General features: G+C 37.6%; 1 protein-coding gene across 15 annotated transcripts in view; it reads left to right on the forward strand.

Moving 5' to 3' along the window:
• The window catches only part of vav2 (vav 2 guanine nucleotide exchange factor), a 166,636-nt gene that overhangs the window by 22,789 nt on the left and 116,258 nt on the right, over positions 1-27,589 (forward strand). For all 15 annotated transcript variants that reach the window (XR_003675304.1, XR_003675305.1, XR_003675307.1 and 12 more), the window contains 4 exons: positions 4,287-4,345; positions 12,261-12,329; positions 16,732-16,837; positions 22,188-22,286. Coding sequence is in view for 11 of the 15 variants with exons in the window: in XM_028463684.1 (XP_028319485.1) it covers positions 4,287-4,345; positions 12,261-12,329; positions 16,732-16,837; positions 22,188-22,286 (333 nt within the window). In the remaining 4 variants the exon portion in view is untranslated. The remainder of the gene's footprint in view (positions 1-4,286; positions 4,346-12,260; positions 12,330-16,731; positions 16,838-22,187; positions 22,287-27,589) is intronic.

Here is a 27,589-nt window from a genome sequence, read left to right on the forward strand (position 1 = left end):
TGGACCAACCCATCACAGATTTATACACCAGCAGCAGAACTTTAAAGTTTCATCTGAGGCTGACTGGGAGCCAGTGTAAATACTTGAAAACTGGAGTAATGTGTTCTGACCTCTTTGTTCTGGTTAAGACCCGAGCTGCAGCGTTCTGAACCAGCTGTAGCTTTTTGATGCTTTTTTGGGGGATTCCTGTCAGAAGACCATTACAATAGTCCAGTCTGCTGGAGATAAGAGCATGGCATCACGGAGGCATTTTGTGTCGCGCTTGTGGGTGAATGAGAACAGCACGGTCACGTTTACCAGAATTGAAATCTAACAATTCAGCTTCTGACCTCAATATGAGGGGCCACTAATGCACTAATTTGTTAATTTACAACCTTTAATAATAATAATAAGAAGAACCTCCTCCAGCCCAAAGCCACTCACACACCCGCTTACAGTCACAATCGGCCCGAACAGCTCCACCAGCATTGTCAGACAACCTCTGTGTGGAAATGGTAAATGGACTTGATTTATATAGCGCTTTATCACCACACTGAAGCAGTCTCAAAGCGCTTTACATATCAGCTCATCCACCAATCACTCTCACATTCACACACCAGTGGGACAGGACTGCTATGCAAGGCACTAGTCGACCACTGGGAGCAACTTAGGGTTCAGTGTCTTGCCCAAGGACACTTCGACACATAGTCAGGTACTGGGATCGAACCCCCAACCTCTCGATCAGAAGACGACCCTCTATGCACTCACATGGAAGCCATGTAAGTTCTTCTAAACATACTGAAAGTCTCTGTGTGCTACTGACTGGTACAGCTAAATGTCTTCTTTATTGTGGTTTCATTCTCTGCTCACTCACCTGCTCTATAATTGTAATAAGCCATGTAGTCCATCTCCATCATAGGTCTGTCTATTTCTTTGTTTCCATCCTGGATTGTTTGATTCCTCCGTGTTTTCCTCTGTTTGATTCAGCTTTTCGTGAGTTTTCCTGATTTTACTTTTCCGCTGTATGAACAGCAGCTTCTCAGAGAACTCATAAGATTTCGATTAATACAGACGAGGCATTTGTGTGTTCTGATTTAGTGCAAAGATTCAAGCTCGGACATCGGATTGCTGTCTTTTAGCAGTTTTATTTCCATATGCGGTGCACATGCAACGCTAACTATAACTTGCACAGTAACCGTGTTGTTTGCAGGTAATCAACTGAAATGACATAAAGCAAACACCCACAACTTTAACAACACAGACATAATATTGACTGTATAAACTGCACACATGAACATTTAAGGTAGTTTACATTTATGCATTAACTCACAAGCTCAGCTTCACCAGTCAAAGCAGTGATTAAAGTACAAATGACAACCCAGCAGCTAAACACATGCGCGGGTAACACACATCACGCCCTATATTCTAATGAATAAATCTGCCCCAAAAAACGCAATAACTCCTCAACATAAATACAGGGGGATTGGTTGGTGATAAATCAAAACAAATATAAACTAGAACTGCAAGCAGTTATGAAAGGGGGCCGAGCCTTCCCGCGTGACTCGGCCCCCAGGTATCGCGGAGCCCATGGAAGTACGTCACGAAGGATGACAGGCTTGGGGCGAGAGTCAGGACACAGGCCAACGTGCCATTTGCTGTGAACAGGTGGATATGAAGTTTTGGGAGATGTGATTTAAAATGTGTATATTTGCAGCGCCCCCTAGTGGCGTAAATTATTAAAATTTTGCTTATACTCTTACAGTCACATGAAAACCAAGAATCTCAGATTTGGTGTTGTTAGTATTTATTTTGATCGAGATATGCACCAGTTCGCGTTTTTATAGCTAGCTAGAAAACTTTACTCGTTAATAATTTGGGCATATTTTGCCGAACAAAATTATTCGCTGAACTTTAGATCAGGTCCAGTTGCGCAATTTACTCATTTATTTAGAGACGCACCTGGTTTACTACCGTTTTTCAGATCTTAGTGAATCCACAGGTAGATATTATTTAACATTTGAAATTATTTTCCTTAGCCTTTGGAGTGATCGGCAAACACAAATATCTTTTCTGAATCTAGTCCTGGAGATAGGCATCAGCAGACCTCCACGACCCTGAAAAAAGATACAAGCGGGTCACAAAATGGATTAATGGATGGAGAGTGTTTTCCTATTTTTTTCATTTATACTATTATTCTTTAAGGGTTTAACAGTGAACTTGGTGACGTTATTTCATCATGTTCATTCACATAGGTGAAAACAGAAATAGGTGAAATATCTTTGAAATATAGCCTGTCTAATAATTATTTTTTTACTTTATTAATCTAAACATAGTCATTGTTTTTAAGTGATGGCACATGTTTTTTTTTTAAAGAAAAACTTTATTCACATTGTTCCATCATTACAAGGTTTCAAACAGTTTTAAATTACATTTTAGCCTCGAGGTGTGGAAATATATTGAAATGTGAATGAATATAAATATTGATAGTAATATTTGAAGCCTCGAGCGGCGTTGTAGGGTTTGAAGGAGTGGCCGGGGTCGGTAACCCGTGTGTATCAAATATGAGACTGAACTTTGTGTATGAGAGTTTTAATGGTTTTCTATTATAGCGTGCGCCATCTGAGAACGCGAATCATGATGGCTAATTTTCACATTGATTCTTGTTTAGGGCTAGACAGTCATCATGTGAAGATACAGCATTTAAAATGTGATGGCAAAGGATTTTCCGGTGACATTATAGGCCCCTCCCACTGATCACAGCCTGTTTTTTCTCCATCAGCGACCTGCTCCCATCTTATAAGGTTCATCCACTACCACCTGACCGTGGCTCAGGTGGTAGTGGGTCGTCTTCTGATCGAGAGGTTGGGGGTTCGATCCCAGTACCTGACTATGTGTCGAAGTGTCCTTGGGCAAGATACTGAACCCTAAGTTGCTCCCAGTGGTCGACTAGCGCCTTGCATAGCAGTCCTGTCCCACTGGTGTGTGAATGTGAGAGTGATTGGGTGAATGAGCTGATATGTAAAGCGCTTTGAGACTGCTTCAGTGGTGATAAAGCGTTATAAAAAATCAAGTCCATTTACCATATTCTTTCCGCAAGAGCTGTTAGCGTTGGACGCTACTAAAAGTGGCGCTTCTGAGAACGCAAGGCATGATGGGTAACAAAAGCAATTTATATAATATATATATATAAACAAATATTCAGCAGATTTATGACTTCTGCTGTCACTCGCTTCCATGCAATTTCCCTCCACGATCAGACAGTCCTGTATATGGACCGTGACGCATCCGTCCTGTTATTAGAGTTGTGAGAGATTTCACTTTCCCCACATTATCTGAAGCTTGTTTATGAACATTCAGTGCACCATGATGTTCAGTGGCTGTTAGTTATTTATTTTTTTCTCTTTGTCTGCACATGCTGTCAAAGGTCAACACTACAAGAAGCCCAATCTTTTTAAGATAGCAATGCATGTTTTGTTGTTCCAACTAAATAAATAAATGTATTTTATTGCATAATTGTGACCATCATCAGCCCTCCCTAAGGAAGGGTAAGAAACACTTTATTATCAGGAGGATATAAAAAGAGAGGGCAGTGTTACATCTAGGTGAGGGGGAAGGGAACAGCGAGGAAACACTTAAGGTAGGAAATGGAAAGGGTGGGGAAGAGGTGTAATTTTGGTGTAAACTGTGGAGCTTAGCTATAATGGTGGTGGCTGTGAACAGAGGAAAGCAGTGAGTGGTTATACCTAAAACAGGTATTTGGGATCAATGTATCTAAAGTTAAGCCCAGTACGAGTTTTATCCCACAGCCCAAGAAATGCCAGTGCATCCAAGACCAATGTTTTTGCAAGAACTGCTACTGCAAACCCAAGCACCGCACCGGGCCCCAAGATGTAGCCAAGCCAGCAAAAAAAACAGGGGCCAAGGAACCCCAGGCCACCCCCCAGCAGCCCCACAGACACCCCCAAGATCCCAAGCCGAGAGGCAGCCATCGCCCCTCACATACACACCTGAGAAAGCCCCATGGAGCCGGGGACCCAGCGCATTATTATTATTATTATTATAATTATTAGAGGTTAGATCACATCACCAGTCTTACCTTTTATTCCAACATTTAAATCAAAATTGTCTGAAGCAAATAAAAGGAATTGCTCTAATTAGAAATTATGAGATGCTAACACAACAATCAAACAGTCTGTTACTGTTTACCTAAATTGTGCAATCAATTCATTTTTAGTAATGCCATGGCAGTAAACATTTATCGTAATGCTATTATTTGTACCCTCCCCATTTTTCTGTTTTTGTTTCAGGTCATTTCTGCTCTATCAAGGATCTCTCATCACAGCATTGCACAAATTAAAGGGATCAAGTAAGTTCTTGATTTGTACTATTTTCAGGCATCTATTTATGATGTATGCTCATCTAAAACACTTCAATATGTGTTTGTAAGAAACAAGTTTGTTAAATGTATTTCACAATTTCTCAGTGGTCTGTATTAGAACCATTGTGGCCATTAACTGGATTTTATTTGTTAACTTTTTCCAGAACACATTTCAAAAATGTATTTAAACAACACATCATCAATTTATTTCAGAGACTAGTCAATGACACAAGGTTTTCCAATTGAGTCTAAGCACAAAATAATCTACAACAGCAAAACTTTGTCTTTAAAACTATTGTGTGCATAACTATCTGAAAACATCCTTTCCTCCAATAAATACACTCCGAATACTCCAATAATCTTCCAATAGAACCTCCATTACAATACGCTCACTTTTAACGTCATTCGTACCTTTTCATGCGTGCAACCACGCTGGCGGACACACACACATCTCACACAGACATCTGTTTAGTTAGCTGTGCTACCTTTTTCATAGATAAATTATCTGTGCCCTGACAATATTGCATTGTTCCAAACTAAGATGAGAAGCCAGCGTTTGCTTGCTAAGCTGCTTTGTCTTTGCTAACTGCTGTGGGCAGACATCCATCTGTTGTTTAATGAGGTTCCACAAGGTTGAAGGAAAGGATAAAAGGATTTATAAAAATTGGCAAAGCAGTCCGCAATTTGGTCTGGTTTAGTGATCGTTTTTTGATCACATTTTAAATTTTTGGACTATGCTTGAAAACTGCTGCTTCTTAAGCCTAATTGCCAATAGTTTATTTGCCCTATTGCCATTTTCATAGTATTTTTGTTTAGTAAGTCTCAAATTACCCTCTATTTTTTCAGTGACCAGGCTGTCAAGTAAGAATTACATTTTAATCCAAAAAAGTATGTATATATTTTAAGACAAAGCCATGATTTTCAAATGTTCTAGTTTAGTTGAAAATATTTAAAAGCAATATATACTTTGCCCAATCTAAACCTGCTACAAATTTGTCTCACATTATTAGAATTTGTGTGTTTTGAGTGATTTTGCGTATTGTTTTGTTTCAGTCATCGTATATCTTTTAATGTAGTGGTGTAATGCTGAGCCAACATCCGATTTTACCCAAACATGTCCACTTTTTCCTTCCTGTCTGGTGTCACGTACTGAGTTTACCTCCGTACTGAGATTATAACCCTTACCCTAAACTAACCCGAACATAATCCAATAAACAAATAAAACAAGCCGGTTCACTTTGAAAACAAAAATAAACAAAAATTAATAAATTTTTTTTTCTAACAAAGATATATATATGCGCATATACAATCTCAGTACGATGCGCGCTCAGTACATGACACCAGGGCATCCTGGCTAATTTAAATTACTGTACTGCACGGGGCGACCGTGGCTCAGGTGGTAGTGGGTCGTCTTCTGATCGAGAGGTTGGGGTTTCGATCCCAGTACCTGACTATGTGTCGAAGTGTCCTTGGGCAAGACACTGAACCCTAAGTTGCTCCCAGTGGTCGACTAGCGCCTTGCATGGCAGTCCTGTCCCACTGGTGTGTGAATGTGAGAGTGATTGGGTGAATGAGCTGATATGTAAAGCGCTTTGAGACTGCTTCAGTGTGGGGATAAAGCGCTATATAAATCAAGTCCATTTACCATTTACCATTTACCTCTGCTGACATTTGCTCTATAAGACCAGTTTCTGAAAGCTAAGGGTTGCTCTTTACAATATAGTTTGGTTACGGTAATTCTTCAGCACACTTGAGTGAATCATTAAAGTTGCTGATTTGTTTTAACAAACATCAGACATGGAGCAGTTTGAGGGGTTTTTAATAGTGGATTTAAATGTCAGCAAGAAGACCCTCCTGGATGATAAAATCTCCATGGAGGTTTGGAGAGGGATTTGATAATGAAGGAGTAACGAGAAAATAGACTTAGTATAGGAAGTTGAGGTAAGCTAAGTTCAATTTCTGCATTACTTTGTATACCTTAATGTAAGTGTGAATTGATGTTTGTAATGTGTAGGGTGTTTTTTTTCTTTTAGAACAGTGTATAGTTTAAACTGTGTGATTGGGATTTCCGTAAATGTTTTATTAGATTGATTGATTTCCTTTATTTGATATGGACATCAAAATTACATTAGTTTCCCAGATGTATTGTGTGTGTTAGCACATGTGCTAATTTATGACACCTGTCCACAGGAGGCTTTTAAAAAGGTTAAAAGTAATAAAAACAAAAAAAAAAGTAAGGAGAAAATTTACACTGCACAAAACATTACAAAAAGAAAAGCAATATTCAAAGTTAAAAACAGTCACAGGGCAAACTTTCTTTTGTGTATGTGTGACTGTGTAAGACCGTCTGAATATTGCTCTCCATCACTTTCAGGTTTCCTTTTGATGAAGGTGTGCAATGAAATGGCAAAAAATACTCCCCTTCCTAAACATGAAAACCATAAACAGTGGCGTACCTAGGGTATGCTGGGGCCCCAAGCAAAAAATTTCACAAGGGGCCCCTCTGACAAGCGTTAAACATATAATTACCGGATTTTTTTTTGTTTTTGTTTGCTTGTTTGTGTGTTTGTTAGCAAAATAAGAAAATAGAAAAAGTTGTCGAGTCATTTAGCTGAAGTTTTACAAATGGACTTGGCCTTACAAAAGGAATAGTAATTTAAAAAAACAAACAAAGAACAACCCTACCTGTTATAACAGGAGAACCAACATTGTTGAGTAAATGGTTGAACACTGCAGCCAAAACGGCAGATTAAAAAAACCTGACCTAAAGAAGGTCAAAACATAAATTAGAAATTGTGAGATCTAACATTACATTAGAAATACATTTTTCATTATAGCAATCATTAATTCAAATTAAGTGCACTTATAATAACCAAAAGTATATTCATAAAGTTATTACAATGTTCAGATTGTTCACAATCATTAATTCAAGTTGTGCAACATGAACATAATCATTCATTTTCATAATTGGGCCCATTTAAAACCAAGGTTTGTTTACAAAACATACAAACATAATTTAATCGAGAAAAAAATAAGTGTAAACAATACATGACAGCGTTTCGTCTTCATTTAGAAGTATTGTGAAGAGTCGCCGAGTTTGCCAGGTTTCCAAAATGGCGCTTAGCACCTTCACTACAAACAAACGGGAAAAATTAAAGATATCTCTTTTTAAAGGTTATATTTTTAAAAACCGAATGGACCAATACACTCACCGTTGAATCAGATTAAATTCCACTTATTCACTGTCCATCCTTTTATTTAATTTGTGACTTTTGTGGCAGTTCACGTTAGGAGCTGACACAAGTGTGGCTGGGTTGCCGATCACTCTGAACTTAAAACAACTATGACCCCATCTTGGAGGTGAAAAACAGTGGTGCGACTGGAAGGTTTTCAAAATAAAAGCAGTTCAAGTAACATGGCCACCTGGAGGCCCACCATCAGGCCCCTCATCAGTTTGGTTTTCGGGCGGGTTACTCTTATAATTGCAAACTGCTGTTTTATAGAAGATCTGAAAAAGTCAATGGACAGGGGAGAAGTGGTGGGGGAGTCTTTTTAGATTTAAAGAAGGCCTTCGAAACTGTGAATCATGACTTGCTTCTGTCTAAAACGTCATCTTTGAACATCTCACCAGAAGAAATACAGTGGTTTACATCCTACCTTCATTCCAGATCACAACGTGTGAAAGTGGCTCAGGACAAATCCACATTTTTAAATAATCAAATGGGCTCCCCTCAGGGCTCTATAATTGGACCTTTGTTGTTTTGTCTCTTCATAAATGACCTACCTTTGTCCTGTTTAGATGACTTGTGCCAGCTTTATGCAGACAATGCTCAGGCAAAGATGCCTGAGCAGGCTGCAGACATTTTATCTGTATGTATGGCTGAGATGAGCCAGTGGCGCAAACAAAATCACTCGGTGCTAAATCTCATCAAGACAGTGTCCATGTGTTTCTCAATCAAAAAAAGAAACCCTAATTTCCAAATAATATTGCAAAATGAAAAAACTGAAACCGTAACAGAATTCAAGTACTTGGGTACGTTGGTTCTCGACCCACAACTAAAATGTGATAAACAAATATCCAAAACTATTAAACGACATCTTAAATTAATTAGACACTACATCCCAAATCAAGCGGCCCTGCTGTACATGCATGGGATGATCTTCTCCCACGTATCATACTGCATGACAACATGGAGCCAAGCAGCTCCCTCAGCCACAAAGGGCATTGGTTCATTATACAACCAAGCAATAAAAAATATGGACAAAAAACCAATCCACTACCACCACTGCAATATACTCCAGAAATATAATTTAAGTTTTGAGAGCTTTGATAAATGATATTATCTTAAACTAATATTCAAATGCATCAATAACCTTGCACCAGAGCCACCAAGTTAATTTATACAGAGACAAATCAGCAACAGAGTCACCAGAAGCACCTCCAGCAATAACTGCACAATCCCGAGCCGTAGGACCACGTTTACTCTGGCCAAACTGTGGAACTCACTGCCTCCCCATTTCAGATGCATCATAGAGTTTAAATTGTTCACGTCCAGGCTCAAGTTGGGGCTTAAAACAAAGTTGTACCCACTTGTAAATAATGTTTTTAATAGTGCAAGTGCAGTGTGATGAGTTAGTGTGTGTATCTGTGTGAGCTGAATGTGGAAATGTATAAATGCTAGATATTTATACAAAAAATACACAAAATGACAAAAGAATCACACTACAATGGCAACAAAAAACTATAATTATACAAAAACACAACAGAAAGATACACAAATACACATATTGACTCCAAAAAACATACATTACAGAAAAATACACCAAACAAAAAAATATAAAAGTGAGTTAAAAAAAAACCAATAAACACATTTATCATGTTCATATACATTACAGAAAAATACAATGCAGGTGCACGGAGGAGATGCATGTAGACACACACACAGTATTTATAATAAAAATATACTAAATGTGTAAAATAAAACAAAAAACTAAACAATATTTATACAAAAAGTACACACAATTACAACAAAAATGCATAAAAATACACAAAATTAAATATTTATACAAAAAAATACACAAAATTACAGCAGAATCACACTACAATGGCAACAAACTATAATTATACAAAAACACAACAGAAAGATACACAAATACACACAATGACTCCAAAAAACATACATTACAGAAAAATACACCAAACAAAAAAATATAAAAGTGAGTTTAAAAAAACAACAAACACATTTATCATGTTCATGTCCCATAGTATGAAACCAGGGAAACCGCACACGATGTTTTATTTTGCACCCGCAAATAAACCCTTTATAACACTAGAGTACAGAGTATGTACAACTCTTTGTACATCCAATCTTCAAACACAAACTCATTTGGCCATAATTAACTCTACTGAAGCTCCCACATGAATGCACTGTACTAGTAGTTTTAATTTGTAGTTGGCAATGTTTCTCATACTGTTTTAATTATTGAGAGATTTTAAGAAGTTATGAGTTTTTTCAAGGACAGATTGTGATAATGCATACACATTGATTGACTTGAGTCACCACTGATTTCAGAATTTTTGTAAGTCTTTGTTATGAAGAGAAAAAAATTTCTATAATAACTTATCTTTTATAGATGTATTTTGTCCTTTCAAGGTATATTCAAGAAAATGTCAAGTACTTTTTGGAGTATGCCTGGCTCGGCCCGTGTTCTCTTTTTTTGTAAATACAAAGTCACCCTATATTAATGTTTTTGATGTTTTTAAAATACCAAAAAAGATCAACCTGACAAAAAAATTACCTTATATGCATTACCTTTAGCCCCTGCTAATTTCAGTACATGAAGGATCAAGCTGAAACATTTTTTTTTGGATGGTTTCTGGTATAAATGCTTGATATTCCTGTGAGTATAATAACTGTATAATAATAATCCATGCTATGTTAATTGACACTTGCTTTAAAACGAGTCAAACAGTTGGTCCTGAATGAGTGAATATTTTCCAAAAGACAAAGGGTCATTTTCTTATTAATGCTGGCAGTCTTAGAACAAAACGCATAATTAAATACTCCAAAGAGCTCACTTAACACTTTGAGGCATAGCCAACACATGAGGCCTATTCTATTATCTGGTTCTAAAATTTCACAAGTCCCACCCAAATAGCAGCTTCAGGAAGGTGATGAGGCTTCCAAATTGTGAAAATTAGTTTCTGACAGAGGTGTGAACACAACCCAGAAATCTAAATTCATTTGGAGCAAACTTGACCAAGGTCTGATGCTTAATTTACCATCTTGATTGGACATTCCCATACCCTGTACATGCAGCAGAAAGGAGTTGGTGGCTCAAAAAACCACAGATGCGATCCTAAATGCCCAAACACACTTGGGCAGAACATATGTGGACGGAGACCAGTGCGCACAAAGCTCAAATTTTAAAAGCATGTGGAGTCGGCATCGCATATTTATTCCACTCAAAATACTGCTCGGCATGTAATTTTCATATCGACCTGAGCAGGGATTATGCTAAATGTAGGGTTTCATGTAAATTTCACAGGAAACTAATACGTGGCAGAGTCCTTGACGGTCTTAAGGTCTGACTGCGACCGCACGAAGTTCATTTCACATCCGTTCTGCCAGATTATGTTTGGGCCTTTAGGAAGGGTAGAATGTCCTAGTCTTAAAGGAGAAATGTGAGCCATCACAGGGTCTCAAACACATGAACAATACTGTTTAATGCATGCCTAATTCCCTTTATAAAACCCAAAACAAAAAAAACCAAACATTGCTGCAGGCTTACGTCCGTCACAAGGATAACACTGGCTTGTGTCCCCCTTAATGCTGCAATTTGTTTCAATAAAGTAAAGGCAGGATTATGTCGTTGAATAAAAGTCAAGAAAGTCAAGTCACTTACCCTTTATTCCCTTGATTTCATCATTAGAAAGTGTTAAACACATGATTAATATTTTAGGCTGTATGTAAATGAATAGAAATACTAATAATGATGATAATTATAACTGCAAACAATGATAACGGGCCCTCGCACCTGCCACGCCCGTCGAGGCACGAGGTGACTCCTTCCTACCGGTCGCGCTCAAAATCAAACTTAATTCCGTACGGCACGAGGTTTGGTTGCGGAGTGGGGCATCTGTCTCCTGTGAACATCTGTGTGGTGCTGGTGAAAATGATTGTTTAAAGAAATGTACTTTAGAACAGGAGTTTTTAAAGTGTGGAGTGTGCCTCCGCTGGGGGGAGCCAGAGTTTTCATAAACCTGAAGAAATTGTGATAATCTTTCTCCGAAAAAACAGAAGAAGAAAGTGTCTGTGACAGCCTGTATCCAGGAATATCTGAAGCTTTTGGTCTCTTTCTCCTCAGCTCAGCTGGTTAAGGTGTTGTGTCTATGGTGGGTTTCTCAAGCATCTGACTACAGGTGTAAGTGTGCATAGGTGTGTGGGAATGTGAACAAATTAAAAAAAGCTTTATAGGTATGGCGAACATATTTAAATTACCAAAGCGAGTGTGACTTTGAACAATGTACACACAAAAAGACATTAAAGGAGCATCATTTACATAGCACAAAAATAATAAATGTTAAAAAATAGCAACATTCATGGGGTAACTTTTGGCTCCCTGTCTGTCTTTGTCTCTCTGTATGTCTCCTATTTTGTCTTTGTGTCCCTGTTCTCTGTCTGTCTTAAGTCTGTGTTGCTTTGTGTGGGAAGGCCTTATAAAATTAAAGTATGCATTTGTCGCTGAGAATGCAAAAAACAAAGCTAAAGCGAAGTGTTGAAGGTTGGACAGTGATAATAACCCTTTGAAACACATTAACTTTGGTTAAACTTGTGTAACAATTTGTAATTAATAACAAATGGTTTTGTACAATTTCATTTGCTGTTTTTATGTGTGCAAGGCCTTTTCCATCAGAGGACACTGCTCTCAATGAGGATGATGTGTACCGAAGTTTGGAGGATTTGGCAGAGTAAGTGAACATTCCACTCTGAAACATCTACGCAGGGGTGCCAGACTCCACAAACACTGATTTTTGCACACAGATGCAATGGCTTCAGTTTCAGCCCACGTAAAAACTGTTTTAAAACACTACTAATCTGAGGCAAAAAAAGACAATGATTTTTCAAAACTTTGGCACAGGGAAAGCAAGTTGTCCATCACTTATCTATCATATAGCATCGTACAATGGCACAATTGCATTTGACACCCATTTTGCAAAATGTTGTAAATAATGATGCATCAGTTATTGAATAACATAATCAACAACTAAGCGCTACCATGTTTCATTATAAGATTACAATTTCAATTTGCAGACACATTTATTAAACGCAATGTACAACACAAGTTGTTGTACATTGCTTGCATTGCGTCCCATAGTTTATTCATTTTAAACATTAAAATAAAAAAAGGCTATATTTCCAAAACTTTCCAAAACAGTTAAATTATTCCATGACTTTTCAAGACTGGAAAAGCTGTAACTTTTCCAGGAATTTAATGACCGTGGCGACCCTGCATTACTTATCTCCACCTATGAATAATCAGGGTTTTGCCTGACACAAGTAAGGCAGATGGTTTTGGCCTCATCATGCATGCTAGACTCCAGTTGACCCAAGCAAACTTTTAACAAGCAATATAAACATTTTGTATTTTCATGGTCCTATCATATGATGGTTTGTCATCTACTGTAGCTTGGTGTTTCAGGAAAACAGATTCCAGTTTAAATGAAATGTGTACACTTCCTTCTAATTTCATAATTTCTTCAGGTTTTTTTATTTTTAACCATAATAGCGTTCATTATGCCTGCAGGGTTTAAACATGGGCTGAACGATATGGACCAATATTCATATCTCAATCTTTATTTAGCAAAATTACGATGTGAAAGATAAATCTTGTTTTATTTTTTTTTTCTAAATAAAGTCTTACCACAACAGATTCTGGGTGTAAAATGTCACAGACAATTTTAACTTTCTCCAAATAGTTGTGCCTTTTAATGCTGTTTTAAGATTACACGGCCCCTTTAAAGGAGCATAGGGCAGGATTCGTGAAAAAATAAACATACATTTTTAAGTCTTTTAATGCTAATGGGTGATGAAGTGCTCAAAACCAAAGAGAATGAGCCCACACACATTTCTCTCTATTGCCTTGAACAGATTGTGTGATACATTTTGTACTACTGTTCTGGGGCCGAATTTCCCACGCAGTTCTGCAGACGTGATGTCAAATGGCGCTGACAGTGACGTCAAATGATGGTAGTGCGCATTCTCAACGACTTGGAGAGGCGGCCCACTGCCAGAAATGACGAAGGGGAAGAGATGGCTTGTAGGCTGAAAGAGGACAAGCACAGTGGACTAAACTACTGTTTGGTCACAGATAGTTCCACAGATGCATGCAGAGGCATGTGCACAGGTCTTGCAGTATTCACATGAAAGGCGAGTAAATAAATAATCGTGTCACAGTTGGAGTGCTGATTGGGCCGCATTTTCTCATCCAAGTCCAACCCAAGAGTGAAAACCTAATTTTTTTCTCTCAAAGAAATGACGTATTTACGTTTGTTTAAGTGGTAAGCACCGATTTTATTAACAAACAACTGTTAATGTCGACATCAGATCAGCGCAAGGGTAACAAAAGAAAATGAAACATAAACAGGGTCGCAGAGCACGTAAGAGACCCATCGGATCTATTTATATAATCCATGTATCAAAGATAAGGATAATCCATGTTATTGTGCAGAAAAAGGAATCTTTCAACAGTGTATTCCTTTAAAATTGTCCTCTGCTCCATTCGCCCTGCCCAGCGGATCACAGCTCTCACTGTAAAAAGCTGCGTTCTTCAGGGCTACAGCAACTGTGTTTGCTGCAGCAGGAAAGGAAGAACGCTGTATGCAGCAACGACACTATATGACCGAACACGACAACCAGTTCTAAATGTTTGTCCCAAACAAAGAGTGAATGTGTACTCCCAAGCCGGCTTGGTTGATGGCTGCAGTTAAACTAACCACCATGGTGTCACTTCTTTCGCTTGTTTCATGATAAAAATAAATAAATAAATAAATAAAATAAAAAAATCTAGTTAAGGTGCAGAGGTACTGTGGTTATCCATATTGTCTGCTTTGAGGGAACTGTTCTTGATGAATTCATGTTGGGTGTGGGATACATATGTATGTGTATATACGTATATATGCATATGTGTGTATCCATAAAATGAAGAGTCCGTCCTTAAGACTGCTCTACTGTAAAGTGCCTTGAGATACCATTGGTTATGATTTGGCGCTATACAAATAAAGATTGATTGATTGATTGATTGATTGATTGATTGATTGATTGATTGATTGATTGATTGATTGATTGATTCTTAAACACCTGAAAAATTAAAGAGATATGTTTTATTATTTAAGTTGGACTGCTCACAAAATCTTGCCAGGTGAATGGTGGTGGAAAGGTGGTGGGATGGACCCCCTACTTATAAGCTGTTGCTTTTTGGGAGTCCTTTTTCACAATTGCGCTGACTAACATGATGTAACACAATGCAATGTATGGAATTGTGAAATAAAATGAAAATGAAACTATGGAGTTTGATTTCTAGATCCTGCCCTATGCTTCTTTAAATGATATCACTGTTAAGAACAAGTGCTCTCTGCCTTTCATCAACCCCTCCTTCGAGCCCCTGTGTCATGCTCAGGTTTTTTCTAAATTAGACCTAAGGAACGCTTACCACCTCGTCCGTATTCGGGAAGGGGATGAGTGGAAGACAACCTTCAACACTTCTATGGGACATTTTGAGTATTCAGTTACACATTTTGGATTCACCAATGCCCCTGCCGTGTTTCAGTGTCATATGAACGATCTTTTTTGAGATTTGTTTAATCATTTTGTTTTTATTTACATTGATATTCTGATTTTCTCTCGCAATCTGGAGGAGCATTGCTGACATGTCTGCCTGGTGCTTTAACGGCTGCTGGAGAATAAGCTTTTCGTCAAACCTGAGAAAGTATTATGTCTCCTCGATTAAGTTCCTCGGTTACATCATTATCAAAGGAGAGCTTTTATCAGATCCGGCCAAGATTGACGCTGTCATGAGTTGGCCTACATCTGTGAACAGTTGTGAGCTCCAACGGTTCCTTGGCTTCGCAACTTCTACTGCCGGTTCATTCAGGCCTACAGCTCTGTTGCAGCTCCTCTCACAAAACTCACCTCAACCAAGCTTCCGTTCCTGTGGGGTCCAGAGGCCCAGCAGGCTTTTGGAGGACTCAAGACTGTTCAACAGTGCTCTGGTGTTAAAATACCCAAATCCTTCAATTCAGTTTGTGGTTGAAGTGGAGGCCTCTTACTCCGGGGTAGAAGCCATCCTCTCGCAATGTGACCCTGACTCTTTCAAGCTTCACCCTTGTGCTTTCGATATCCAACATTATAGTCCCGCTGAGCAAAACTATGATGTTGGAAATCGAGAGCTTTTGGCAGTGGTCTTGGCGCTTCAGGAGTGGAGACATTTGATTGGAGGGTGCAGAGTAACCTTTTTTGATTTGGACTGATCATAAGAACCTCGCTTACATCAGTTCTGCTCGGCGACTCAATTCTTGCCAGACCCGTGGTCCTTTTTCTCAGTTGGGTTAACTATTAACTAACTACTACTAACTCACACGCTTATCGTCCCAGCTCTCGCAACACCAAGCTAGACTCTCTGTCTCAGATTCCTTCCTCTCTTTCCTGCTTGGGTGAATCGGACCCCATCATCCCAGGGTCCTGCATCGTGGGAGCAGCATCATGGGAGATTGAAGAGGTTGTTCAAGAGGCTCAGCGGCACACCCTGGATTCTGGAGATGGCCCTAAGATCTTTTTGCCTCCCCAGGCGTGATCCCAAGTTCTTCAGTGGGGCACTCATCAAGGATTATGTGTCATCCAAGTATGATTACAATTATATTTGTCATAATTGTAATTAATTCCAGGGGTTAAGGGACTTGCTCAACATCCCTCAGTGATGGCCTGGGTGAGATTCGAACTAGTAAACCTCCGATTACACGCCCACTTCCTTAACTACTAGGCCACTACTCCCATTTTCCAGGCCTTTTTGCCAAAGTGTCCTGATGAGTTCCCTCCACTACTAAGATTCCCTAATAATTAGCTCACAGAGCAAGAGGTAGGTTAAAGCAAAGGATAATCAAGCATGGGTATATTTCCCATAAGACACTCCTCTTTAAAGATGGTAATATGCAGGGGGCTCTTTTAGTTACATTAATTTTTTCTCAGTTAAAGTCAAACTATTAAACACACATACTGTACAACACATACTGTTAATGCTGAAATGAACAAACCTGTGCTTTTTTGTCCAGTTGCTTGGATCACCATCATTATTCTTCATTTTCTTTTGTCTCTCAGCGAGCATGACTTGGGAGAAGATGACATCTATGACTGTGTGCCATGTGAAGTTGAGGGGGACGACATTTATGAAGACATCATTAAGGTGGAAGCACGACAACCCATGGTAATTTCTTTGCAGTTTCAGAACCAAAATGCAAAACATAAAAATAATTTGCAGAAAATGTGCCTTTTATAATACAAATCAAAGAGGAATCATGCTCAACAGGAGGAAGGTGACTGAGTTCTGCATAGTCAGCTAAGACCTGGACAAAAGAAGAGAGTACTATCTGAAAAAACCAAGAGACCAACAAATACAGACCTAAAAGCAGTACAGAGTTTGCAGATGCTGTTCCCGCCATACTGCCCTAAGCAGGCCAGATACATTGTACTGATGGCTTTTACTAAGGTCTCTTCTCGCAGGCTATGTCATTGTTAAGGTCTCTTCTCGCAGGCTATGTCATTGTTATGACTAGCACTATCAGAAACATACAAAACCCTGAGCGCACAGAACAACGGCAGATTCATTCATTCATTGGGACACAGACACATCTGACCAGCAACCCTAAAACTTGACTCTCTCATTACATTCAAAACCGCCACAACAGTACCCCACTTTCGGAACTTATAATGTTGTTATAATGCAAATATTACATAAAAAACATATATATATATATGTTTTTTAAGTACAATTTACATAATACAATATATAATAGATGTATATAATATACATGATACAATAATGAAATGCATATAATAATGGCTGATATAATCATCAATATGATACAAAGAAGTGTTTTATATCCATGATGTAAAAAGTGGTCTTAAAGGGGACATATCATGCTAAATCCACTTTTTTAGCCCTTCAATACATTTTGTTGTATATTTAGTGTTTAGAAGTACAGAAAAAATCAAATTAGTCTCGTCAGGTGCTCCGTAGTTATCTTTATATTCTGTTTTGGTCATATTTTTCAATCTGTTTCGATTTTTCTATTCTCTATTACGTTTTACATCACAGTATTTGCAGCAGAACTGCCAAATTAGGACATCGACTCCAGGCCCAACACTTCGAGCAATCCGCCATTTTTATTTCTCGCTGTGATTTTGTAGTCCACGCTCAAGGATGCCGAAGTTACGAGAGGATAAGTCAAAATGTTCGGATGTAGTAACCCACACGCTTCATTACACCGTCTCCCAGCATCAGAACCTTTTCAAAGTGCCTGGTTGAGTTTTATTTTTCACGGAAATGTACCCACATCTGTGGGTAAGATCATTTTTGTGTGTGCGAAGCACTTCAAGGATGACTTCTGCAACCTCCGCCAGTATAAAGAAGGATTTGCCGAAAGACTTTGTCTGATTGAGGGTTCAATTCCTTCTATCTTTGGAGAACAGAGCACGAACAGAGCACTTCGGTAAGCTGTAAATAACGCTAAAAAGTGTGATAAGACGTACCTGTCATTGTTTTGTTAGCATTAGCATTAGCAGTTGCACCGTCTTCATATGTTAGCGCTGTGTGCTCGTTTTAGATCCTTGATATGGCCTCGCTCCGCCGGGTCCGACTCTGGCTCGAACATGTAAGGCTGGATGGACAAGTCTTCCGTTGACATTTTGTAAATAACCTGTGAATAAAAAGTTTATGCGCCGCTACATAACCGTATCTCTTCTATCAAACTACAAAAATGACCGAACAGGGTGGAGTTGAACCGAGCGTCACCTCTGCAACCTGGAGAGGGGGCGGGGTATGAAGTGTCTCATTTGCATTTAAAGAGACCGCACCAAAACGAGTTGCTCTCAGAACCACATCAAAAAAAGGGTAGAAAAGGGGCCTGTGGAGCTATTATAATGAGGAATTCAGACCCAAGTATTGCAGTTCCGCTTTATATAGAACACAACTGTATGATTTATATGTAAAAAAAGAAGGACTTAAAGGCATGATATGTCTCCTTTAAAGCTGCATATACAGTATATATCTTTATAACGATTGGAATATTGTCACACGCTGTTTGTTCAATGTCCAACCATATTATATCTGACTGTTGAGGGTGGATCCATTTAAACATGTACTGTAATTGATTTGCAATGAAGTATTTATAGAAGTTTGGCCCTGAAAGTCCTCCCTGTGTCTTGGGTTTTTGTAGTGTTAGTTTGATTTTCTGTGCTTTGCTTTTCCAGTAAACGGGAATACCTAAATATGTGATATAACCAGTGCATAAAGCAACGGGTGGAGTGTGGGTTGCCACATTCCAGCTGTCTATGTGGAGTTGGAGGAGATAGTGGATTTTATGGAGTAGTTTGAGATTTTTGAACATGCTCCTATTGTTTTAATTGTTTCTTGTAGTGATAAGTGAGGTTTCTGTTAAAAAAAAAAAAAAAAAGAATTATGTCGTTGGCATATAAACTGATTTTATGATGGTGGTTTGGTGTTTTGATTCCATGGATATTTGTGTTTTGTTGGATGGCTGCAGCTAAAGGTTCTATGAAGATGGTGAATAGGGAGGGAAAGAGTGGGCATCCTTGCCTGGTCTGTGATGTTAGTCTATTTGTGGTAACAGTGGCTGAAGGAGCAGTGTGGAGAATTTTTAACCAATTAATAAATTATTCCCCAAAGCCAAACTTTTGCATGTGGAGATGAGAAATGACCAGTTAACTTCATCAAATGTTTTTTCTGCATTCAGGGTGACAATGATTGATGGATTTTGTTGTTGTGATGAATGTTCCATTAGGTTAAAGAGTCTGCGAGTGTTGGTGGATGAGTGTCTGCTTTTTATGAAACTGGTCTGATCAGGGTAGATTATGTGCTAGATGATTTTTTTTCTATTCTATGAGCTTATGTTTTTGTTATGATTTTAACTCTACATTGAGAAGATGTGAGATTGTGGGTGTGTTTATATGTGAAGGAAGTAATGAGTGTTGTTTAATTTCAATTATTACTCTGTGGAAAAGTGGGGATAGGATTGACCAAAAATGTTTCTAGAACTCAGCAGGGAAGCCATCGCTTCCTGGTGATTTATGGTTGGGCATGAGATGCAGAGCAGTGGAAAGTTTGTCTAGTGTTATTGGGGCTTCTAGTGTGGAGATATTTTCTTTGTTTTGCTTGATTTGGTTTGCCAAGTATTTTCTGGATTTATTGTTATATTGATTTTGTTTTGTTTAAATTAGTATTTTCTTAGTTCACTATGGCAGTCTCTTTTGGGTTGTTTGCGATGATGTCCTCTAAATGTTAGAGGCATTATTATTTCATTAAAAAAATCTAAGTATTATTTATCAGTTTACCATAGAATGGATGGAGATGACTCTGGATAATTATTTATTTCTAGGAAGGATGCCCACTCTTTTGTAATGAGATCATTCAATTCTGTATCAGTTAAGAGGGATGTATTGAAGTAGCATCTGATGCTATGTCTTTGTGGGATTGTTTTATTTATAGTGAATCTTATAGGGGTGTGATCACTGATGATGATGGGGTGGATTTTGAAATATTTGAAATAAATGAATTGCTGGTGAGAAATAGATCAATGTGTGAGAGTGACTGGTGAATGGGTAAAAAAATAAAAGAATATTAACAGACTTCTGGATGTTATGGTACTATTGCCTTTTAGGGTCTGTATCCCATTTCTTCTGTCATGAACTTCTTACCATTTCTCTTATCATTGACTTAGCTTCACCTTTCCCAAATGTGACTTGTTAAATATTGCTGTTTTGTACTTTCAATGCTCTTTTAGCTGTTGGGTCGGCTTTTTTATTGCCCTCAACTTCTGTGTGGGCTGGTACCCAACACAATTGTACATCAACTCCCAGTCTCTGTACCCACATCAGTGTCATTAGTATATCACTCTTTAGATTTTTTCTATTCATTTCTTTTCAGTTCAGACTTATAATAGCCTCTCCTTTTCTATCCACTGTCATGCTAGAATAATAGCAGTTAGCTCTGTTGTGAACACAGACAGCTTTTTGTTGAGTCTTTTGCAGATTGATATATTAAATTCTGGTATGTTCACTGCAGCTCCTCTGTGCTCACTCTCAGGCTCTTTCCATCCATTTAAATTGGTGTATAACTGTAAAAACTATGTTGTAAATATTCTTTTACCAACTGTCTCACATTATTTCTTTTTTCTACCCAATAATGCCTTTGGTCCAAAAGACTTAAGTCAGTAAGTGGTTCTGGAAGTATCCACAGTTATAAACAATAAAATGGACTGGGGAAGAACACAGACTCCCCTTATAGGAAGAGCCTCTATTTTCTGAGACGGCTGATGTCCTTCAACATCTGCAGGAAAATGCTCAGGTTGTTTTATGAGTTTGTGGTGGATAGTGTAATCCTCTATGCTTATGTTTGCTGGGGGAGCAGGCTGAGGGTCGCAGACGATGTGCTGGTCAGCCACACGAGCACCTTCAGCATCAAAACTCCTCACTTCAACCCAACAGCTTCTTGTTTATATCTGTATTATATTTGTAAATTTTTGTACTTGTGTTAATTCTTAATTTTATTTTTTATTTAAATTTTTTACTGTAATGTATGCACTTGTATTTATTCCTTATTTAATTTTACAGTATTTTACTTAATTATGTGCATTTTATTTTCTTTATTTCCTTTGTTTAATGTTTCTTCTTTTTTCTGCAATATTTCTCAGGCCTCTGTAAAAAAAAAGAAAAGTGATTTTTTTCCTGGGATCAATAAAGTACAGTACTTCTGATTCTGATATATACAGTATATATATATATATATATATATATATATATATTTCTACTTATGCAAGGCTTCCACTTATCACATATTTTTATTTATAAATATTTTCTTGGTAGTTGTATTTTTAACTTTATTCTTTTTAACTGTTTGCTCCTGTAACAAGTGAATTTCCGCATTGGGAGATTAATGAAGTATAATCAATCAATCAATCTATAAACACTGTAGACAAGTTAAGTAATGTTATGACTATGATTTTTGTCCATGTATTGACACTGTAAATTAGGAAATGGGAAAGTTAATTAATAAGTAGTGAAGTTACTTTACAAATGCAGTAATTCGTCAAATAAATTCACTACAATTTACAGAAGTAACAAGTAAGGAATTACTTTTATTTGAGTAACAAACCCAACATTGGCTGCTGTTCATTTTCACTCTCAGCTCACACACAAGTAGTGGAAGTCATATGAAAGGAAGGCTATGCAAAATAAATGCAACACAGTTGAATTTATGCACAGCATAAATATATTTTTACATTTGTTCCAATTTACCTCACATGGTTCGAAAACATAACCTCTAAGAATACACCTGTAAACAGTTAATAGTTTAGGGATATAGTAATGATTACTTTGGCGAATACATTGAAGTTTAAATAAGTAAAATTACTAAAATTAAAACAATGTAATTCTTCTAAGTAAAGATTAAAAATGTTTATATGAAGCATTCAATAACAATGCATTACATTATTTTGTAATAAAATGTTTTTATGACTGATTTCCTTTTTTTATTGTAGAGAGTGGGCATGACAGAAGAAGACAAAAGAAATTGCTGCTTCATTGAGATCCAACAGACTGAAGCCAAATACTACAAAACATTGGAGGACATTGAAAAAGTGGGTTTCCAAGTACTGTTTTAGTGTTTACTTTGTTAAGGTGTGTGTACAGGTTGCAATCTGAATAGGATAACAGCATGGAAGAGATATGGCACATTGAATGTGAAGCAAAAATATCAAAAGAAACAATTGAGAACATGGTAATTTGCTGAACAGTGGGATACACCATTCCATTAGGTTTTCAAATGCCTGCAACCAATGCGATTAGCTTTTAAAAGTGCAATGTTTAGCTATATTATTGTGACAACTAACATTAAATATGATTAATTATCTGTTTATCTTTTAATGCATAACATACATATACAGTAGCTTTCTGTGAACATTGTATTTTAATTAATCTTTAAGAAGCAGATATAGTTGTGAATATTTTAGCAGGACATGATAAATAGACTTCACTAATAAATGGAAGGTTAATTATCTCCAGATAAATTCAAACAAAACAGAAACTCTGATCATTGCTCCTGATAAAAAGATCTGGTGATCTGGGCTCATCTGTTAAAATCAGCTTCAGAAACCTTGGCGTTGTGTTTGATCAGTCAATGTCTTTGGAAGGACACTGTCGTCAACTGACTAAAAACTGTTTTTACCACGTGAGAAATATCTCTAAAGTGAGGCATCTCGAACTGGTCATACACGCGTTTATATCATCACGCATTGACTATTGTAATTCTGTTTTCACTTGTTTTAATAAGTCGACTCTAAACAGACTCCAGATTGTACAGAATGCTGCTGCCAGACTTTTGACCGGTGCTCCCAGAACATCCCACATTACCTCCATTCTTTCTACTCTGCACTGGCTTCCAGTTAAGTTTTGAATAGATTATAAAATCTTAGTTCTTACTTTCCAAGTGTTACATGGTCAGGCCCTTCAATATATCTTGGACTTGTTGTGCCCCTACACTTCAGGGCGTAGCCTTCAGTCTTCAGGTCAGGGTCTCCTAAAGATCCCAAAAACTCAATTTAAAACCCGAGGAGACCTGGCGTTCCAGACTGTGCCCCCCAGACTCTGGAATAACCTGCACCAGTCTCTCAGGGAGCTCAACTGTGTGGACACTTTTAAGACTTAACTATTGAAGACCTCGCTTTTCAGAAAAGCTTTTCGTTAACTGGATTTTCACTTTTATTATGCTTTTATGATGCTGCTCTTATGATGTATATGCACCCGTGTTTTATTTTTCTATTATGATGTTGCACTTGTACAGAGCTGTGGTGAAAATACAGCACTTTGTGATTTTATATGCAAAAAGAGCTTTATAAATAAATTACTTATACTTATAGTTAATATAGTACTTATATTGCACATGTAGTTTCATAGCATTTACACATTAACCATACATCCACACAACAATAGGGTGGCTGAGCTGCAATACAAGGTGTCATGTTAAAGGACACTCAGGCATATTGATTCTCAGTCTACTATGGCAATTTTTTCAAAAAGTGTGTGGGGGAGCGTTTAAAAAAAAATAGTAATCTTGTTTGTTAGCTGTTTCAGCGTTTGTGTTCTCGGTGCATCACTTTGAATAACAGATTTATGAGTCTACAGCAGGAGGGTCAAATGCCATTTCGCTGCTGTGGTCCTTTAAAAATGTTTTTACTTGGTTTTATTTTGTGAACCTTTGAATTTTATATAGCCATTTTATAATTTCCTAGTCACTGTGTTTTTTGGCACTTAAAATATTTGTATATTATGTAAATTATATTAAGAACTGGGAAATCTACAATGAAAACTTTTGACCACTGGAGGGCCCTCCCAAACTCTGCATATGTTTTAAATGGATGGTGAGTACACCCCTTTACAACATTCTAGGCAATGTAATTGCTTATTGTGGAGTGGCTATTATTCCAACTCAGTCACGCTATGAAGTGTACTCTTGTCCACTATGCAATGCGTTGACATCCTACGCATGCGCCTCGCATTCTATGGGGCATACCTGTTGGCTCAGTTTCAGGAAGGAAAAACATGGCGGACATTCATTCAATTTTCACTGGAAATGGCTTTATATTAAGAGAGCTTGTGGATTTGGCTTCGTATTGATGACATTTCTAGTGAGAAGTGTCCCCTTAACTTTCATAGCATCGATTCAGTTTTAAGTATACGATTCATTGTTTGTTCGTTTCAGCGTGCATTCGTCCTGCTTTATCGTGTTGCTATGGTGTTGCTAAGGATGCATAGAATGCACCAGAAGTGATGTGGAATTACGGACGTGTTTTGTGTTTAAAACCATACTGATTACGTTAATTAATTATTTATTATTATCATTATTATTATTTATGTTTATTTACATTTGAATATATTTATTCATTATGGGGTCTATTCTCTCGTCTGGACTTAAGCGCTTTTTTGCTCTGCAGTTACACGCTTCTTTCCTACGCGTATTTTCCGGTCCAGGCTGCTGACACACCCACGTAAGGAGCCAAAATGCGCGATTGTGTGAATGAAGGCTGGCAGAAGGAAAGGAGGCGGTGATGTCATTTTTTTGGGCTGTCTAGAAATCACGAAACATGGAGTTTTCCCAACGCTTGTAAATGTCATTGAAATCCATGAAAATGATAAAGTTCACTTTTATTTTGAAATGCCTTCATTGATAAACATTGTAACAGGTTGATGTGATCAGATCATTGATCAGATTATTGCAATGTGACTGAGTCACAGTTAAAATCTTTCTCCTTGATCAGCGCTTCATCATCATCAACATCATCATCATCATCGCTGTAAAAGCGTGACCGAGTTAGATGCTGGAGATATGAGGAAATAACCCGGCTGCAGAGCGTCCTGCTTTAATACAGAGGGATGTTTGCAGCGAAACAGAACTATTGGGGTCATAATACGCAATTTCAAATATAAATTGTTTAAAGCGACCTGAGCTGAGCCTCATTAAAATATGTGTGGGAACAGTTTCTGGTCCATCCTTATCCGCATATGACAGCTTGTTTCACTCTGTAGTGGATCAAACTGTGACTTTACGTTGGACATAGTATGAAAATAGTTGAATCACTGTGACCAACGTGGACAGAAGTCTGCGTCTGTCAGAGTTTTAATTAATCCTAAACTTTTTATCTAGAATTTACATATAACATTATCAGAGACAGGATCAGTGATGTAAAACAAAGAAAAAAAAAAAGGTACAAAACAGGTTGTATACGTACATATAGCAGAATAAACCAATAAATAGGTAAAACAGGACCCGTTTCCATCACTCAAAGTACAACCTCAACAACAATAGTTCACATTATCAGGTATTTTCCAAGCATGCTCCACCTCTGATCAAAGAGATAAATTTTCAGCTGTAACGATGCAGTCATTTTTTCCATAAGATAAACCTGTCTCAACCTCTGCTTCCACTCAGCCACGGTCGGTGATTTAACATTCTTTCATTTTGCCGTTACATTTTTCTTGGCAACCAATAATAAAATATCTAATATATCTTTGGTCAACAGTAAAAAGGTTGACCGGTATGACCCCGAGTAAGTAAAACAGTATGTTTGAGGGCATATTTTTTTTTCAAAATGTTCTCAATTTTGCTTATTCCAAAATAACCGGACAGTCCCAGAATATGTGTATGATCAACTATTTTACCGCATTGTCTCCAGCATAGAGCTGCTGTGCGATCTTTAATAAAATAGCCAAAAGGGTCTGTTTCCAATCAAAGTCCTTCCACTGCTAACTGTTGATACCTTTATGACTGTCTTTACAAAGTTTATCCCAAAGTTTGTCTTCTATTATGGTGTTAGATTCCAATTCCCATTTCTCCTTAATATTATAAGTATTCTCGTAAAATTCTGATGCAAGTCTTTTATAGAGATGGGAGGCATGTTTATGTAATGGAAGATGTTTTTCCCAAATTGTAATAATATATTGTTCTATACTATTTGGAATTTTGCCAATTTGCCTTTTTTCTTCATGATTTATAATGTAGTGTCTAATTTGTAAATACTTGTAAAAATCATTTGTGGGAAGGTTAAATTGTTCCTGCAGTTGGAGTTCAAGTGTGTTCCTTCAAATAATTGATTTAAGATAATGAGACCTTTAGCTGCCCATCTCCTAAAACCATGATCTGAAATCAAAGGTGGAAAATCAATATTGCCTACTATGGGCATTGCTTGAGAAAAAGATCCACTTTAAGCATCTTTTTAACTTCTGCCCAAACCTTTATAGTATATTTTATCCATTCATTTCTAATCTTCATTTTATTGATAAGTTTCAAGTCCACAAATGGGCAGATATCTGTGCATCTCTAACTTCACCCTGTTTTATTTGAGCTTTGTCTCGTCGTCTCCAATGATCTAAGTCACAATCGCTGTTTGTTGAGCTGCCCAATGATAAAATTTCAAATTTGGCAATGCCAGACCTTCTTTATTTTTAGCCAAATGAAGTATTTAAGTCTAATTCTGGGTCTCTTGTGTTGCCATATAAATTGAGAGATTAATTTGTTTAACAAGGTAAAAATAGAAATTGGAACTCTTATGGGCAGCAACTGGAACAGAAATAGGATATGAGGAAGCAAATTCATCCTCACGGTTTTAACTCTACCCAACAGAGATACAGGAAGGACTTCCCAGTGGGTCAGATCACTCCTTACTTGTTTAATTAGCTTATTATAGTTTGCTTCAAAAAGATTTGTGGTTTGAGGTGTTGTAATAATTCCTTGGTAGATAAATCCTTGTTTAGACCAGTGAAATTATACTATCTAATTAAGTTGATTTGGCCATATGCCATGGCCCTGATATCATCATTGATATATCAATTTATTTTTTATCCAGAAAAATCTCCATAATCTTTGCATGGGTCATGGTATTGAAGTAAGGGGATGTTAATAAAGGTCAAAATGTAATCTGCAAATAGACATTTTATTAATTCTCCTCCCACCATCCTCAATCCCTACAATCTTATCAATCTTATCATTTAGCCTCTCTGCATTGGCTTCCCATAAAATATAGAATATAATTCAAGATTCTTCTTCTCACTTATAAAGCCCTAAATGGACAGGCACCAGTCTATCTCAAGGAGCTTGTAGTGCCATACAATCCCCCCAGAACACTACGCTCTCAAAATGCTGGCCTACTCGTTGTTCCATTTGTCTCTAGAAGTAGTATAGGAGGAAGAGCTTTCAGTTATCAGGCCCTACTTCTCTGGACCCATCTACCAACCATGGTTCGGGGGGCAGACACCCTCTCTACCTTTAAGGTTAGGCTCAAAACATTCCTCTTTGGTAAAGCTTTTAGTTAGGAACCAGCTCATAGCTCATAGTTAAGATGCAATAGGCATAGACTGCCGGGGGGGTCTGGCATGCTCGGTTGGAGAG

This window comes from Gouania willdenowi, chromosome 12, assembly GCF_900634775.1.
Source record: "Gouania willdenowi chromosome 12, fGouWil2.1, whole genome shotgun sequence".
NCBI lineage: Eukaryota > Metazoa > Chordata > Actinopteri > Blenniiformes > Gobiesocidae > Gouania > Gouania willdenowi.